Genomic DNA, 18,703 nt, shown 5'->3' on the forward strand with positions numbered 1-18,703 from the left:
TCCTAGCAGACGAATATATATTTTGTATTAATTTGTCCCCCGTAGGGCGGAATAAAGCACAGGAGATGGAATGAAGGCAGGCTGTGGCCAGCTTCAAAAATGCCCTTGCACAGCAGTGTAAAGCAGCTATACTCCAGTAAGGAAAAAAACCCCAAAATGGCCTTGGTGCTGCTGCGTGTTACAGCACCCCAACCCAGGAAGACATAATGGCTCCTTCCCTCCTCCGGGCACAGTCTCGGGGTGTGTCGGGCTCTCGTGGCCCGTGCCTGCCTCTGCACACTTCTGCCCATCGTAAACCGGCACATGGTTACCTGTTTTCCCTTGACGAGTGAGTAATACAATCTTCAGCCTGGGGAAGAAGGAGAAGTGGGCTCCTAAGCAGACTCTGACGTCCTGATACAAGGTTGCACACCTCCCTCCCCGCGAAGCACAGTGCAGAGGCTCTCGACGCGCCCTGCCTTGGCAGACGATGAGGCGCTGCTGTGTCAGAAGAGTTAAAGTCATTTTAATACGAGTCTTTTTCTTTTTTTAAACTTAAGCATGAGTCCAGTTTTTCCCCAAAGCTGTGAATGCACTTGGGAGACATTAATGTAACATTCAGGAATGAGGATTTCGCCTATGAAAGCTGGCTGCTGAAAAGTCGGCAAAAGGTTTCTGTTTTTTTTCGGTGCAGACGCATCAGGATTGGAGTAGCTTAAATCTTTTCTTTCTTTTTATTGAAGTATAGTTGAGTTACAGTGTTGTATTAATTTCTGCTGTACACCACACTGATTCCGTTATACATATTTACGTTCCTTTTCATTTTTTTTTCCCATTATGGTTTATTGTAGGATATTGACTGTAGTGCCCTGTGCTCTACAGTAGGACCTTGTTGTTGTGTATCCATTCTACGTGTACTAGTTTGCATCTGCTCATCCCAAACTCCCAGTCCATCCCTCCCCCACCCCTCCTCCCCCTTGGCAACCACAAGTCTGTTCTCTATGCCTGTGAGTCTGTTTCTGTTTCGTAGATAAGTTCATCTGTGTCATATTTTAGATTCCACACATAAGTGATATCCTATGATGTTTGTCTGATTTACTTCACTCAATGTGATCATCTCTAGGTCCATCCATGTTGCTGCAGATGGAGCTATTTTGTTCTTTTCTATGGCTGAGCAGTATTCCATTGTATACATGTACCACATCTTTATCCATTCATCCATGATGCACGTTTAGGTTTCCCTGTCTTGGCTATTGTGAACAGAGCTGCTCTGAATATAGGGGGCGCATGGAGTAGCTTAAATCTTAAGTGCTTTCTTTTTTTTTTCTATTTTTAGATGACAGAGGGAGGTTACAAGTTAGAAACATAATATTTTGGCAGTTTTGGTTTGATTCTAAACTTCAGTTCACTGGGGAGAAATAATATTACTGCGGAGATGAGGAATGTGTTTAGTGAAAAACCTGTGTGCATGTAGTAGTCCCATTGATTTAAACTCTCTAGATTTTATAAGTCTCCCACCCTCACTCCCCTCGTCCATGATATATTTTTTAAATGCATTATACTCCTCTGTCAGCCAGGAGTACAGGTGTTAGATGAGGAGAAATGTAGTGACTTGGAGCTGGTAGATTTCTAGAGCGTACGCAATATGTCTTAAATAAAAACATAAGTACAGCAAGACGTTATAGGTTTTCGTAGCCTGTGTCTCAGACGTGATAATAAATGATGCCCCTCAGCGGTTTTTTGGTTTTTTTTCTTTTTTGGCCACCATGCGCGGCCTGCGGAATCTTAGTTCCTCGACCAGGGATTGAACCTGCGCCCTTGGCCGTGAAAGTGCAGAGTCCTAACCCCTGGACCGTCAGGGAAGTCCTTCAGTAGGTTTTTTTTTTTTTTTTTTCTTTGCGGTATGCGGGCCTCTCACTGTTGCGGCCTCTCCCGTTGCGGAGCACAGGCTCCGGACGCGCAGGCTCAGCGGCCATGGCTCACGGGCCCAGCCGCTCCGCGGCACGTGGGATCTTCCCGGACCGGGGCACGAACCCGTGTCCCCTGCATCGGCAGGCGGACTCTCAACCTCTGCGCCACCAGGGAAGCCCCGTCAGTAGTTTTTTAATTAGAAAAGCTAACAAAGTTTTAGCGTTTCAAACTGTTTTATTTGGTGTTGATTTTTTTTTAACATTATAAACATTAAAAGGAAAAAACGATTTGCATTTATAAAGAATTAGGACTCATTCTAAAGTATGGATGTCTTCTGGATGAACCCGTCTGGTTCTCTAAGGACCTCACCCTAGGCCCTTCCAGGGAGCCCCGGGAGAGGGTGGGGTGGGGTGTGTGTGTGCTGCTGCCTCACGGCCCAGCCCCATGCTGGGCACACCTAGGGCCCTAGGACCTTTCGGGTCTCTGCCCTGCATCCACAGTCGGTGTCTTTGTTCACGGCCAGAAGCAGAGGGAAAGGGTGGTTCCAGATGTTTCTGCCCCTTTGATGGCAGAGACAAAGGCTTTCCTCACAGGCCTCCAGCCAACATCCGCTCCCGTCTCCTGTCAGGACCGTCACGGCTACCCTCCCTGTGAGGGGGGACGCACGCGGCCCCCCCCCCCCCCGTGTCTGCGGGGACTCTGGCTCCACAGTGCTGCCGGCCACCGCGGATGGTCGCATCCTAGTAACAACGGTGGAGGGCGGCACCTGCGCAGGATGGGGTCAGGGATCCTGGAGGATCCGGACGGGGGCGAAGCCCTGATAGACCGGCCGGCCGTGGGGAGGCAGGAAGAGGAGCTGGCGGTGGGCGTAGCGGAGACCACCTTGGTGTGTGCAGGATCCTGCGTGGGGGTGGATGCTAACTGCAGAGAGGAGGCGTGTACAGAGTAGGACGGGAACGCCCCGATCACAGGCTGCCCCTTGGGGGTTATGCGCATGTGACTTACCCATGCAACTTTTCTTTTGGTGTGGGGGGCGTTCTCGCCAAGTTTTAAAAGCAGAAGAGTGCCAGCGATTTGAGGACAGAGGAATAGTACCCGTAAAAATCCAGATCTCCAGCTTCTTTAAAACAAACAAAAACCCAGAAACCTGGAAGATCCGCCCACACTGGCTGTTAATTTCCCTGGGGCTCCCAGCCGCCAGGACCGGATCGTAGCTGCTGCACCTTCAGAGGGGAGCGCCCTGCCGCCGCCCCAGGGCCCCCTTCGAGGGCTGTCTTTTGCACCCCGGTCCCCTTCCCTACTCTCTGGGTGCGAGTGTGTGCAGCCCCGAGGTTCCTGTGCTTAGTTAGGTTCCCCAGGCTTGGCCTTTGACATCTATCTTTGTCCATTTGAGCTGCTGTAATTTAAAAAAAAAAAAATTCCTATAAACAAGAAACACTGAGTTTTCATAGTCTGGAGGCTGGAAGTCCAGGATCCATCCAGGTGCCGGCAGATTCAGTGTCTGGCGAGGACCTGCTTCCTGGTTCATAGGTGGCATTTTCTTGTATCTTTAGCCGGTAGAAGGGGTGAGGCGGCTGTCGGTGGGGGGGGGGGGGCTCTTGTATAACAGCACTGATCTCATTCCTGAAGGTTCCACCTTCATAACCCAGTCACCTCCGCGAGACCCCACCTCCTTATACCGTCACATTGGGGGTTGGGTTTCAACATGTGAATTTGGCGGGGGGCGGGGGCACAAGCATTCTGTCTCTGACAGCATCCCTGAGGAGAGTTTTTCAAAGAGACAGCGCTCGTGATGGTTGAGATCTTCTCTCTTTCACCCGATAGAGAGACGAAGCCTTCCGGGGAGCTCTGACTCATCCAAAGGGAAGGCGAGGTGGCCTTGGGCGGGTCCCCTTGGAGCAGCCCCTCTCCTGAGTTGCCCAGCGGCAGCCTTATCTAAAAGAACAGGCGCCGTTTCTTTGAAACAGCAGAAGGCTGGGAACGTCCATTACAAATAAACAGCCATGTGTCTGACAAGCAGGGACACTTTGTTCTCGTGTGCAGCAGCTCCGCTTCCTGTTTCTTGATTGTCTCTCAGCGCCTGCAGATCGCTTTTCTTCTTTGAAAACTGCAGAATTAAGTCACCCCAGTCATCCCTGTTGAACCTGTGCTTAAATGTTCCCACTACTCATGTGCAGAGGATGTATGAGAAAAGGTTAGAGCCGGGGCAGGTCTCTGTTCCCCGACTGCTGCGGAGCCGCCCGCTTCTGCCCGGTCCGTGCTTGATACTCGTACAACGCACTGCAAAGGGCAGGCGTGCCTCATATTCCTCCTGTGGTGTAAGGTGAAGGCTGGCTCTAGACGGGAACTTCACTCTCCAGGCTGACTCTTTTCCCTCTCTGTTCACCCTTCCCACAGACGTTGTGTGACAGACGCTGGTATCGGAGGGGAAGAAATAAAGATACTCTCGGGGTTTTATCCTTCAGGAGGTGCTAGTCTTGCTGTGGGGCTGGCAGCAGAAGCAGGGAACTGAAAACAGGGGGTTTGGGGGACTTCCCGGTGGTCCAGTGGTTAGAACTTTGAGCTTCCATTGTAGGGGGCATGGGTTCCATCCCTGGTCAGGGAACTAAGATCCCGTGCGCCACGTGGCGCGGCCAGAAAGAAAGGAAGAAAAAGGAAGGAAGGAGGGAAGGAAAGGAAGAAAGGAAAGGAAGAAAGGAATATATAGGGCTTCCCTGGTGGCGCAGTGGTTGAGAGTCCGCCTGCCGATGCAGGGGACACGGGTTCGTGCCCCGGTCCGGGAAGATCCCACATGCCGCGGAGCAGCTGGGCTGAGAGCCATGGCCGCTGAGCCTGCACGTCCGGAGCCTGTGCTCCGCAACGGGAGAGGCCGCAACAGTGAGAGGCCCACGTACCACAAAAAAAATAAGGAATATATAAAAACCCAAAACCAGGGGGTTTGGAGCCCTGAGTGGTGATGCGCCCAGGGTATTCAGGAGGCCAGGAGGTGGCCACTGGGTCCCATGGTGGAAGCAGTGTTGGGGGGTCCTGGTGTGGGACCCAAAAGGATGAGTGGGGTGAGCCAGGCGGAGTGAGTGTGTGCGTGTCAGGGGTAGCGGGGTGTGAATAGAGGGGACCCAGCCAACAAAGCCTGCAGGCAAGGAGGACCATTTCTTCGGGGAGAAAGGACAGAGGCTTCTTAGTTGCAGCCCCGTGCTGTTTGGGCCGGGCTTAGGGCGGCGTCCAGAACAAGGCCTGTTCCGCCTGGTAATGGTGGGATCTGGCTGAACACCGTGGCTCCACCTGGCCTGACTCGCTGGCCTCTCGCGTTGCTGGTGGAAGAGGCTTTGCGGCAGGTTCAGAGGGGGTGTTAGAGCCGTCCGGTTTCCTGTGTTCCCCAAGAGTTATGATGACTGTTGCAGGTACTTTGTCCTTTCTCTAGTTCTCAACTGGGGGAGGTGGCTTTTGTCCCCAGCCCCCTCCCCCCCACCCCCACCCCGGGACACCCTGAGTAGTATCCGGAGACGCTTGGGTTGTTCTGACTTGGGGTTGGGGACGCTGCTGACACCTAGTGGGTGGGGACCGAGAATGCCGCTCCTCAGTGTCTGACGGCCGCCACCCAGAGCACAGGACCATCCAGCCCTGGTATTGGAGGGGAAGCCCTGGTATTGGATGTCTGTAGCGCCGTGGCGGGGAAAGGCGGTGTGGTACCCCATCGTACCCCATCGTTGGGCTGTGCCGTGTTTTGTCTGCTGGACATTTGGCTGGTTTCTGTGTTTTAGCTGGTGTGGTTGAGGCCAGTATGATCATTCTGGTACGGGCCTCTTGGTGAACATACCTACACAGGGTTGACTTGAAGGTTATTCTCTGTGTTTCTGCAAGTGGTCGTGTTGATCTGTGCATCCGCCCCGTACACAAGAGTTGCAGGGGTTAGAAGCAGGCTAAGTGTCCACCGACAGGCGAAAGGATAAGGAAAATGTGGCATACACATACGAGGGACTATTAGCGTTAGAGAAGTGTGATCACGTGGACGAACCTCAAGCGCCGTAACCAGACACAGAAGGACAATCCTGTATGATTCCACTTACACAGGGTATCTTCAGGAGTCAAGTTCATGGAAACAGAAAGCAGAACGGTTGTTGCCAGGGGCCGGGGAGATGCTGGATGGATATGGAGTTGTGCAAGATGAAGTTCTAGGGATTGGTTACACACAGTGTAATTATAGGGAACACTGCTGAGCTGTACATTTAAAAACGGTTGATGGTAAATTTTCTGTGGGGTTTTCAAGCCACGCTTTTAAAAAACAAGAATTACAGGTGCTCCTTGCCAAGCTGCTTTCCTTCGGGTTCCTGGTGTCTCCGTGGTTGCACTGCACTCCTTTGCAGCTCGTGGGACGCACCCTGCCTCTTCTCCGAGGTACGCTCGCTCGCTCGGGGCAGCAGAGGCACCGTGGGTGTTACAGGGTGACAGGAGTTTGAGCTTATGTAAATGTGGGAGAGGGTCCGTAAGGGAGACCTGGGGGATCGTGGACGGAAGGAGTGTCTCTGAGAAGCCACGCCCAGCCGGCCTGGGGAGCTGGCCCTGAGGGTGCCTGCATGCAGCCACCTGTACGTGGGCCTGGGCCAGGCATCTCCTCGTAGGAAGACAGGGGATGCAGAGCAATGGGATGTAAGAGAAGCTGGAGGCCGCCGGGCTCTTCTGCATCGCTTCCACCTTCTATCCTTGGACAGATTCTCCTTTGGACCCCATCTAACCAACCGTACAGGGATAGAGATTCTAGAAAACGCAGTTCCTGTGTGAACCACGAGGACCCAGAGCTGTGCCTGTTGTAAACACCTGACCTGTGCGTGCAGCGTACATTTCAAAGGGCCGCCTGGGAAGATGGGGCATGTGTCCTTTTTTCCCCTTTGCTTCCTTGCAAAGCCGCAGTGTATGAACCATGACGTCTTTTAAAGAGGTATTTGTGTCTTAGCCTGAGAACTTAAGTACCACTTCAATCATGTGTTTTGTTTTTTGTTTTTTTTAATGTGAGAAATGCGGTCTGGGTTTCCGTGAACATAATCCACTTAGGGGAAACTTTTGTAAAACGCTCCGTGTGTAAATGGCAACTTGCTGTATTTTAGTAGTTTTCTGTAAGGCTATAGTCGCTAATCAAGGGAAAAAGAAACTTTAAATTAGCTTGAGAATAACCAGTAAGAACATCTAGGATAACTGAGCTTCGGGATTTACTTTTCCCCAAACAATGTTCCTTGAAAGGACTTAGAAACCGCTCTACCTGAATAGCTTGGAGTATTGTAAGTGAAGCAGTCTCCCTTTACCACTTCAACGTCTGGTTTCCCCGTGTTCGTGATCAGGAATGGGGATCATTTGTCCCTGAACTTGAGAGTCCAGGAACCTAGCCTGTGCTGTAGTCCTGATTGGAACACCAGCAAATGACAAGTAAAATGATTTGTAAACATACTTGTACAATACTTCTGAATTTACAAAATATTTTCATAATTGTCTCACTTTTATTCCCCTGTTGGTCCCGGGTTGTAAGACAGCCAACTCTTCCCACCCTTGTTTTGGGCGACAGAATTGAGGCGAAGAAAAATCCAGTGACTTCCTTCAAGTTGTGTAGTGAAGGGGTCGGGGTGAGTCTCCAGTCCTCGATCCAACACCCCTCATCTCTATGAAACCTTGCCTGATACCCCTCCCCGTACCCTGTGGCTTGACTCTTCCCTCCTCTGTGCCACCGGGGCCCACGAGTGCCTCCCTTGCTGTGCTTGTCACATGGAATTTATATCCGTCAGGGTCCAGTTGGGAGGCAGAAAGCGCACAGTAATTGGAACAGGGCCTGCATAATAGGAAACAGGATTCCGCAAACTGGCCACATAGCAAAACATCCCTTATGTCTTGTCTGTCTGTCCGGCAAGGTTGAGCAGTTACCATAGGGACCGGAAGGCCCCGCAAAGCCTAGAATATTTACCATATGGCTCTTGAAGGAGAAGTTTGCCAGCCCCTGGTGTAGAGGATTACTAACTATTAGCGGATTATTACTTATTGTCAACTTACTGAGTCACGATGAGCTAGGAACTCCTCCGGGGTAGAGAGAGCTTTAAAAGAGTGCAGGAGTAGCAGGCGTAAGGGCCAGCCACTGCCTCTAGGGCTGAGGCACGTTACCTGTAAGGGAGGAGGAAGGAGGTGTGCGACTGCCCCCCTCTTACTGCCCTCCCTTCCCCCAGTCTGAGATTCAGATCTGCATGGCATGGGTGTGACAGCAAAGTCACGAGCCCCTCGGGCTAGCTGACAGACAGGAAGCTGCCTGTGCAGAACCTGGCAGGTGGCCAGGGAGCTGGCTGGCATGCCAGTGGAACCCCTGGGAAGCCGTCCGAGGGCATGCGAGTGGCCGGGAAGCTGCCCACTGGTGTGCTCGTGGAACTTGGCTGTGGAGCCGCGGTGGATTCAGCCACTGCCTTGTCCACAGGAGGAGGCGGAGAGGACAGCAGCCCCTCCAGCTCCCTCTCCTGAGGACCCTCGCAGAGCTGCCAGCCCACGAAGGAGAGCTATCCTCAGGTCCTGCCCCAGTATCACCGCTCGCTCGGGCAGCGACGAGTGGTTTGCACTTAAGAGGCTAGCTGGCGTGGTGTTGAAATGGGTCGTTCGCACACCTTGCTCCTTCTGGATCGTAACGTACCAGGCAGGGGTGTTCGGAAAATGCTCCCTGAATGTTGCGTTCCAGAAACTGTCCCTTGCACGGGTTGGCCCGTGTTCTCTAGAGTGCTGTGCTGTGCTGAGGCTCTGGACTCCGCAGGGTCCCGAGGCCCCTAGACCTTTGCCCTACCTGGAGAAGAGGCACATACCTTGGGCTTTATCCTCCCCGGGGGAGGCTGTGGCCCCTTGGCTCCGAACGAACGCTCCTCCCGGGGTTCTCTTCTGCAGCCAGCCTGGGGTCTGAGCTGCCGCTGCTGATCCCCTGTTGCAAATTCCCTCCCCTCTCTGTTTCTTAAGACCTCTCCCTGAGCAGCCAGCTTCTTGTCTGTGTTTGGACTTGTGGTTGCGCAGTGCAGCCTCCACTGCCTCTGGGTCTTCACACATCTCATTGACCTGCTCAGCCCCTCAGCCTGGCTCTGTCCCCTTGTCGGGGCCACACCTGCCTTTGTCTTGGGGTGGCATGTGATCCAGCGTTCGCTTTAGCCATGGGTGGCAGGCGTGTGTTAGAATCTTCACAGCAGACCCTCGTGTTCTTGCGCGTGGGACTGAATACTGACGTGCTCACCTGAATCCAAATGTATGAGGTGGGTGTTGGTGTCTTAGGATTTTTTGCATGTGGGGGTAGTTATCATTTTTCTTGCTTTTTGGTACGTTTTTTTGTCAACCATGAGGAAAGCAGTTTTCTTCCCTAATTGATATTTTATTGGTTGTTTTGAGGATTGGTACACACACGGTTCAATTTGTACGTCCTTCCTAATGTATGTAGGAACTGAGGAACTAAGAAACCACGTAGTTCTGATTCTTTTCTAAACAGGTGTTCCGCTGACTTTCTGGCTTAAAATGTGGAAACAACTTTTCCTTAAGAGGATATCAAGTATGAATCCCTTCAAATGTTGATAGACTGTGACATCACAGGTCCCACTTCACCGTTTCATATCATAAGCACCACGTGCTCAAATTTCCATGTTTTTCTTGGCACATTCATGGCGCGTTATTAGGGAAACTGGAGTGTCATGGCCGGGGACAGGAAGGGCCAAGATCAAGAAGTGGTTTTCTTTAGGAAGTAATTATACTAAAAAAACATAGGAGTACAGGTAATTTTATTTTTATTTTTTTAACTTATTTTTTTGTTTTGTTTTGTTTGTTTGTTTTTGCGGTACGCGGGCCTCTCACCGCTGTGGCCTCTCCCGTCGCGGAGCACAGGCTCCGGACGCGCAGGCTCGGTGGCCATGGCTCACAGGCCCAGCCGCTCCGCGGCATGTGGGATCTTCCCGGACCGGGGCACGAACCCGTGTCCCCTGCATCGGCAGGCGGACTCTCAACCACTGCGCCACTAGGGAAGCCCTAACTTCTTATTTTATATCAGAGTATAGTTGATTAACAATGTTGCATTCGTTTCAGATGTACAACAGCGTGATTCAGTTATACGGTATACAGGTATCTATTCTTTTCTAAATTCTTTTCTCAGGTTGTTACAGGATATTGAGCTGAGTTCCCTGTGCTACACAGTAGGTGCTTGTTGGTTATCCATTTTAAATATAGCAGCGTGTATCTGTCAGTCCCAAACTCCCTAACTATCCCTCCCCCCACCCCCCCTTGGTAACCATAAGTTCGTTCTCTAAGTCTATGAGTCTGTTTCTGCCTTTTGTAGCATTTTTTAAATTTTCCACATATAAGCGATATCATACGGTATTTCTCTTTGTCTGTCTGACTTGTGTCACTCAGTATGACAATCTGTAGGTCCATCCGTGTTGCTGCAAATGGCATTATTTCATTCTTTTTAATGGCTGAGTAATATTCCATTGTGTGTGTGTGTGTGTGTGTACACACACACACACACACACACACACACACACACACCACATCTTCTTTATCCTTTCCTCTGTTGATGGACGTTTAGGTTGCTTCCGTGTCTTGGCTATTGTAAACAGTGCTGCAGTGAATACCGCAGTGCACATATCCTTTTGGACCATGTTTTTCTCCGGGTATCCTGTTCAAGACCTATTACGTGCGTGACTGCGTCTCCAAATTGCCATTGAGTATGTTTTGTGTTGTCAGGTTAAGAAAAACTACCCCCCATGGAATGTTAAGCTGAATTCATTATCCCATCCTTCCCTGGTTGGACCAAAAAATAACCAACGAACAATTTCACCTCTTCAGAAAGCGTTTATACTCCAGAAATGGGGTGAGGTGGGATTTCCTTCTTAAGCATGTTTCCAGAGCTACGGCGAAGCTTGAATTCCCCAAATAGTCGACAAAAACACTCCTCGGGATGTACAAGAAGGGAGACAGGGACCAGTGACTGATGGTATGTTCACGTCTTAACACTTGAGAGGTTTTTGGTTTTCGATGGGCTTCTCGGTTACCAGAGATGCACTCTCCGATTAGTTCACAATTTGATACTTTTCCTGGATGAGTCAGCTCTCTTTTCTGAAACAAGGGAGCTCAAGGAGAATGAGTTAAAATAGTTAAATGAAGCAGACTAAGGAGGTGACGTCAGTGGTTGTCCTGGCTCACAAAAGGCACTGCTTTCTCATGGCTTGTTCTCCAGACAGCAAAGCTTTCTTTGAGATAGTCATAACTGATTAATCACGGGTGTGATTCGTAGCCTTTGAAATATGATACTGGACTTAACACATTCTTCCTCCTTTGGTTTTGATCTCTGGGTGTCGCGATTTTCCACATCAGTCCCGCTCAACGTCTGAGCTCCCCCGGCCGACCCCTTTCCTGTGGCCCTTGACGTCCAGCATCGCTTCTGTCCTTAGACCTTCCTTCCCAGTGTCTGGGGCGCTTGCTTACATTAGTGTTCTCTGCCCTGTGTTGGTTTGAGCCCTTGTTTCTGTCCAGTACAAAGACAGAACCCGCCGCCTTCTGTTCTCGGGCAGAAGAAATTCTTTTCGCGTCAGCCTCCAGGATGAAGCTACCAGACGCATTTGCTGGAATAAGAAGGTCGCTCCCCTGCTTCCGTGCTGGCCTTCGGGGGCCCCCACTGCCTCCAGGATATCATGCCAGATTCCGACCCAAGGTCAAGTTCCTCATCTTCCTCTTTCTGCCCTTATCTTCAAACGCTCCCCAGCCAGAGCTCTGCGCTGGGCCAGGCTGACATTCCTCAGACCGGCCCGGCTTCCTGCCTCTGCCCCATCTTCACATGCAGACCCCCCTGTGGAATGTCCGCCCCCATCCATGCCACCCCTTTCAAGTTGCCCTTCGTGGGCCTCTCTCTTCGTGAAGTCTTTCATCTCCAGCCCCGAGGCCAAGCGAGCCCGGCCCCTCGCGCCCCTGCTGCCCTGATGTGGTTCCTTCCCACGGGAGTCCCGGCTCCCAGGAGAATCAAGGTTCTCCGGCCTCCGTGGATGTCATCCTTGATCAGCTGTAACTAACATCCGTTGGATGAAATACAAAAACTTTGTTCCAGCGAGACTTCCATTGACTGTTTTTTTCCCCCGCTGCTGTTTCCAGAAAAAGTGTTTCCATAAGAACAGCAAGGAAATCTGCACATTTGGGGACACTTGAGTCTTAATTGAGGCCCTACACAGGAGTTTTCCAATGCCAGTGAACACTCAGACCAGAATATTTGACCTGGCATGTGAACGTGGGACGTTGATTCTGCCCGTGGCACACGGACAGGCATCATGGGTGTGGAGTCATTTGTTCTCGTGTGCCTGTCTTTTTGTAAAGGGACTTTTCTTCTGAGCTACAGCGAGCGGCACTGAGAACTTCGCCTGGTGGCTCTGGGACAGGACTGCCCTGTTTGTGGCTCCCGAGTGCTGTAGATGTCAGGCAGTTCCCTCTGCTAGTGGCAATGCCAAGCGCTCTCTTGACTATAAGGCAGGGGACGGTGACAGAACGATCCTGAGTGTCTGTAATGTGTGATACACTGTACAGTGCTGGCAGGCAGAGTCAGTAAGTATCCTGTGAGACTAGAGCCAACTTCAGGTTTTCTCTCTACCAAGTTCAAGCCTAATTAATTCTTCCTAATGGGAGAAGTTTGATGGGGTCAAGAGTACAGACTGGAGGTTTTCAAAACGTCTTCTTTTACAACTGTTTTCTCCATGAGCACAATAAACGTCAAACAGACAGTTTGTCTTGGCGAGGAAGCCAGGCGGGGAGAATTCCCCAGCTTCTGTGTCGCCCAAGCCCAGCGCCGTCTTTGCTGGGAATGCAGGTAGAGTGTGGTCGGGACGGCGCAGGTGGACACTTCGGAGTGCGGTCTTCACTGGTGCAGGAGGAGCTTGGGAAGTCTTTGCGGATGAGGGGAAGCAACACGATGTCATCACACTTCGATGCCAGCGCTTGGAGACAGTCTCGCAGAACTTGTGCATCCAGGGGTTTGTGGGAACGAGACTGAAAAACCCACCAGGTCATGGCTGAGTCACACGGGTTGCCTCCAGGACATCCTGCCTTGGAAAGCTGTCCTAAGGCCCTTGCAAGTTCCTTGGTCATAGTTGTCTTGCCTGAAGAGTTTTCTTTTGAAGCTGAAATTCAGAGAGGCATCATCGCAAGGAGAGGGACGCACGTACACGTGCTACCCTCGCTTCTCGCCAGCTCTGCGCGTGTTTGCTTGTTTGGGCTTTTGTGACTCTCACCCCCTCTTTGTTCACTTCCTGCACCTTCACCCACCCATCTTCTTCCAGGTTTCTCCGTGTTGGGGCCCCAGGGTTCTGTCCTCAGCTCTTGGTGGGTCTGTTTTCTGTGTAGGAGGCCTCCATCCCCGTCCCTCCAGTTTTTAAATTCCTTCCGCTGCTGGTCACCCCGTGAGCAGGCCACCTCTCCCCGGGTACCCTGCCCTCCCCTCAGGCAGCCGCCCACCGACCCTCCGCCTGGACGGCCCTTTGGCCTCCCACCCAGGGCGTGCCAAAACGGAAACTCCCCACCACGTAACCTTCACCTTGGCCACGAGTGGCTGAGTGTGTAATCTTGGTGGGGTGGAAACTTACTTACGATCTGTTATCATGTCGGGATAAAAGTTGTCTAGACGTTGAAACCGGTTGTTAACCGAATGGTTCGCTTCATAGTTTAGTTAGGAGTGCTCATTTTGTTTATGCCGTGGACTTGCGATGAATAATTGCTTTATTAACCTAGGAAAAGTTCAGCTGTCCTTGGGATCCGGCGGAGACTTTAGGAAAGTACCACGTGGTTTCAGAGCTGAGCCTGTAAGTTGCCTCGTTTCCAGCTCTGTAACTACCGGAGGAGAAACGTTTACGGCTTTAGTGCTTTGTGAGGTTCGGAACGGACTTTTAGGTTAGTCCTGGCAAACAGAGCAGCGAACTTCCTAACCCGTACACCTCTGTGCCTAGAAGCATTCATCTTTTTCACTAGTTTTCCTAGCAGTTCGTAAACATAATGGCTTTTCGGTGTGAAACGGGGGGTTGGCAACTTTTTTTTAACAACAAGCCAAGTAGTAAATATTTTTGGCTTTGTGGGTCAGACTCTGCTGTTCTCTCCTGTAGCGGTGTATAAACAGATAGCTCTGGTTGTATTCCAGTAAAATTTTATTTACCAAAAAAAAAAAAAAAAAAAGCAGTTGGCTGGATTTGACGCATGGGCCCCAGTTTGCCAAGCCCTAGTACAGAAGCAGGTTGGTTAATCGATGGATTGTTTGATGCTGAGTTGGATTATTACTGTATAGGGAAGACGAGGGTGAGGATTTAAAGATGAAGATTCCTCAGGATAAAAATCATAAAACGCTTTTAAGGAGTCAGTCAATACACATTCATACACGCGTGTTTAACACTGCGTAGGGAGTATTTTACGTACCCAGCGTGGTGTAGTAATCTAGGACTGTAATGAAAGGAATCAGGTACTAAGCGTCAGCAAGGATGTGGAGAAACTGGGGCCCTCGGATGCAGAACGTAAAGTGGTGCAGCTGCTTCAGAAGGCAGTCTGGCGGGTCCTCACAAGGTTCGCCGTAGCTACCGTGCGACCCTGCCGTTCCACTCCTAGGCGTACACCCAAGGGAAGTGAAGACGCACGCGCAAGCACGAACTTGTACACCAGTGCTCACGGCAGCATTAGTAGCCAAAGAGGAAAAGCAGCTTCAATACCCATCACCGATGAACAGATAAATAAGATGTGGTCGGTCCATACAGTGGAGCGTCCTGCAGCCATAAGAACGAATGAAGCTGTGACGCAGGCTACGACATGGTGCACCTTGAAAACCTGAGTGAAGGAAGCCAGACACAGAAGGCCACCTATTGTAGGATTTTGTTTATATGAAATATCCAGGATAGGCAAACCCTAGACGCAGAGAGCAGACGCATGGTTGCCAGGGGCTGGAAGCGTCGGGAAGTGACCGCTGACAGGCACGGACGAGGTTTCTTCTGGGGTTAGGAAACCGTTCTAAAATGGGTGGTGGTGGTGGCTGGACAGCTCTGTGAATATACTAAGAAGCCACTCATTTATCTTTATATGGGTGAGTTGTGTGCTGTCTGAATTATATCTAAATACAGCTGTGACGGAAATAACTAGGTGCGGGATTAATCTATGAGAAATAACTAGTAAATAATAATTTTTTAAAAAATCCATCATGATTTTTTGGAGGAAGGAGATCCAGAAAGTGAATCGGTATTTCTGGCTCTGCTGTTTCTGGTGTGTTTCTGAGAGCTCGTGCGCTTTCCCGCCCCTCCGTGAATGGTACACCTTGCAGAGGCAGACCGGGTGAGGGATGCGTCCCTGGTCTCCCGCTGGGAATCAGGGCCCAGGTGGATCCCTTCACCCCTGGGTTGTCCTGAAGCCAGTCTGAGAAAACCTGTGGGTGGCGTGTGTCACGGGCATGTTGTCTTCCTGGCCGAGTCCTGGGGACTTGTTTGCTTGTTCAAGAGGCTCACAGGGTACACTTCTGTGTTGCAGATCGAAGAAGGAAGCAAAGCCGCGGCAGTGGACAAGTTGTTGGCCGGAGATGAGATCGTTGGCATCAACGACATCAGTCTGTCGGGGTTTAGACAGGAAGCGATTTGCCTGGTGAAGGGGTCGCATAAGACCCTGAAGCTGGTGGTGAAAAGGTAAGACCTGGGCCTTGTGCCTTGTTTACAAACAGAGATGAGCAGGACAGTGAAACCTGGAGTCTATTGGCCGTGCCGTGTCACTGTGGCAATCGTGATTTGGACTTAAGTTACGCACATGTGTGTGTGTACATGCATGTATACTTAAGAATCTATCTCTTGGCCAAGGATGAATCCAACATCAAAAATTTTAAACATTCTTTTTTTAAAATTAATTTTTATTGGAGTATAGTTGATTTACAGTGTTGTGTTAGTTTCTGCTATACAGCAAAATGAATCAGCTGTACATATACAGATGTCCACTCTTTTTTAGATTCTATTCCCATGTAGGTCATTACAAAGTTGTTGTTGTTGTTGTTTTTCCAATAGTTATTGATCTTGGCTGCGCTGGGTCTTAGTTGTGGCACTCAGCATCTTCATTGCAGCACGTGGCATCTTTAGTTGCGGCATGTGGACTTGTAGTTGTGGCGTGCATTCAGGATCTAGTTCCCCAGCCAGAGATCGAACACAGGCCCCCTGCATTGGGAGCGTGCAGTCTTGCCCACTGGACCAGGGAAGTCCCTACAAAGTATCAAGTAGAGTTCCCTGTGCTCTACAGTAGGTTCCTAAAAGATTTCTTCTTTTATTACTGTTGACTGTTAATTTTGATGTAAGTGATTTTGAATAGTTAAATCTTTTATTCTTGGCAACATGTAGGTGGTTTTCTGGCAGTGAGGAAACTGCTTATGCTGCAGATGATGAAATGTCATTGCCTGTGTTTTACACGAGGTGGCAGCCTACCAGGTTTTGGGGTTTTATGCTAAAATGGGATGCATATAGACTTACAGGTCAGCTAGCAGGTGTTTCCAGTGCTGTGCTGAGGTCTGAGGGGAGCAAGTGCATATTCCGAGAAAGGAGATTGTGGATAGGAGTTGGGGTGATTTGAAGGGGTCGGAAAGTGAAGTTGGGCACGGGATGCTTTCACACACAGACACTAGAACGGTACTACGGGGCAGCATGGAGGTGTTGTGTGACTTTTTTTTTTGGCCACGCTGCACAGCTTGTGGGAATCTTAGTTCCCCAACCAGGGACCAGGAATCGAACCTGTGCCCCCTGAAGTGGAAGTGCTGAGTCTCAACCCCCGGACCGCCAGGGAATTCTGGTGACTGGTTTCAGATAGAAATAATTCTCGACCTTGTGTTCTACAGTTGGCTAATTCATAGTAAAGTGTTGACGTGCCCCTTTTAGCAGAATTAGTGCAGTCTTTCCAAGGTTGGCTGTAAATTTTATTTTACTTTTTAAAAATTTATTTATTTATTGTTTATTTTTGGTTGCATTGGGTCTTTGTTGCTGTGCGCGGGCTTTCTCTAGTTGCGGCGAGAGGGGCTACTCTTCGTTGCAGTGCATGTGATTCTCGCTGTGGTGGCTTCTCTTGCTGCAGAGCACAGACCCTAGGCGCACAGGCTTCAGTAGTTGTGGCACACAGGCTTCAGCAGTTGCGGCTTGCGGGCTCTAGAGCGCAGGCTCAGTACCTGTGGCGCACAGGCTTAGTTGCTCCGCGGCATGTGGGATCTTCCCGGACCAGGGCTCGAACCCGTGTCCCCTGCATTGGCAGGCGGATTCTTAACCACTGCGCCACCAGGGAAGCCTGGCTGTATATTTTAAAAAGTAAATTGACTCAAGGCCTTCAGTTTTTAGTACAGACTTGAAGACATATCCCTGTGGACGTTTTATGTATTTATTTTGGGGGGACCAAAATAGCATCCAAGGAGGAGGTTCAGAAACGAAGAAGGAAGAAATTTCATCCTTTCCCACATTAATGTAGCAGCCTCATTTCTCAGGGGAATAGGCTGTCCTCCTTGTAAATCAGAAAACTGAAGTCTCAGAATGGCCATTTTGGAGACTTCTGGGGGAGCAGGGGACAGGACGGGTACCATCATGGTGTGTAATTTCTTTGAGGTCACCTTATTAAGCCTCCTAAGGCAGGACGTGTGAAGTCCTCACAGGATTCCGTCAGACTTGGTGGAGCGCTGGTGATGGTGAGGGACACTGACCCACACAGGGGAGAGAGCGGTTATAAACCACCACCTGAAACGTCTCCTTTGCGGGGCTGCCCGAGCCCCCGGAACACACAGACGGCTTGTTGGCTTACTGTCCATCTCCCCCCACTGGGAAAACACTGGCTTAGTTGACGCGGTGAGCAAACCGTCTCGCCAGTTTGCAGCTCCTTATTGCAGTGCCCGGTGCACAAGGGCAAATGAAGGGCTTGGACTTACTGAATCGAATTGATTTGAACTGCACCGGGACGGGCATCATTGGAGGGCCTCATGGGGATGCTGACACTGAGGTGCTCATTCAGTAAAACCTGTCAGTGTGACGTCGGCCAGCCCAGGGGAGGCAGCAGCGAATAAAACCGAGCCAGTGACACATCCTGGGGGACGGAATCAGGATGCATGAATATTTTCACCGGTTGCATCTCACAAGGTAAAAATGAAATGTTGGTCTATGTCAGATCTCATTCTAGGGTCCAAAAAAAGAAAAAGCAGGTGTGTAATAAAGTTGGTGTAGTAACAACAGCTGTAAAGAAGGGAATTTGCACCCCAGTAGGAAGTTGGATGAAGACGCTCATAGGCAGTTTCTAACATGAGAAATGCACATAGGAAACAACTGTTTAAAAAGACGTTTAACTAGGGATCGACAAGTTTACTTACAAACCAGGTTTTGATTCTCCAGCTGGCCGAGATCTAATGGAATAGCAATGCCCGTTGGTGCTGAGATGTGGGGAAACAAGTGCTTATTTGATGGAATGCTGATGAGACTTTCTGGTAAGCGGTTTGGCAACATGTGTCAAAAGGCCTATTTTGGACTCAGAATTTCATTTCTTGGATCCTAGATATTCAGCAAAAGGAAATGACTGAAGTGAATTAGGGACCATCCATACTGCAGAGTGCTGCCATTATAAATGGTGTGAGCCAAATGAACTTATCTACGAAACAGAAACAGACTCCCAGACACAGAGCACAGACTGGGGGTTGCCAAAGGCGGGTGGGGGTGGAGGGAGGGATGCATTGGGAGGTTGGGATTAGCAGATGCAAGCTATTACATGTAGAATGGGTAAACAACAAGGTCCTACTGTAGAGCACAGGGAACTCTAGTCAGCA

General features: G+C 50.3%; 1 protein-coding gene across 2 annotated transcripts in view; it reads left to right on the forward strand.

Moving 5' to 3' along the window:
* LOC309978909 (protein Shroom2-like) overlaps window positions 1-18,703 on the forward strand; it is a 129,893-nt gene that overhangs the window by 43,005 nt on the left and 68,185 nt on the right. For both annotated transcript variants that reach the window (XM_082865578.1, XM_082865579.1), the window contains exon 2: window positions 15,412-15,563. In XM_082865578.1, the coding sequence (XP_082721704.1) occupies window positions 15,412-15,563 (152 nt within the window). The remainder of the gene's footprint in view (window positions 1-15,411; window positions 15,564-18,703) is intronic.

Source organism: Leucopleurus acutus, assembly GCF_964270905.1.
Source record: "Leucopleurus acutus genome assembly, chromosome: Y".
Lineage (NCBI taxonomy): Eukaryota > Metazoa > Chordata > Mammalia > Artiodactyla > Delphinidae > Leucopleurus > Leucopleurus acutus.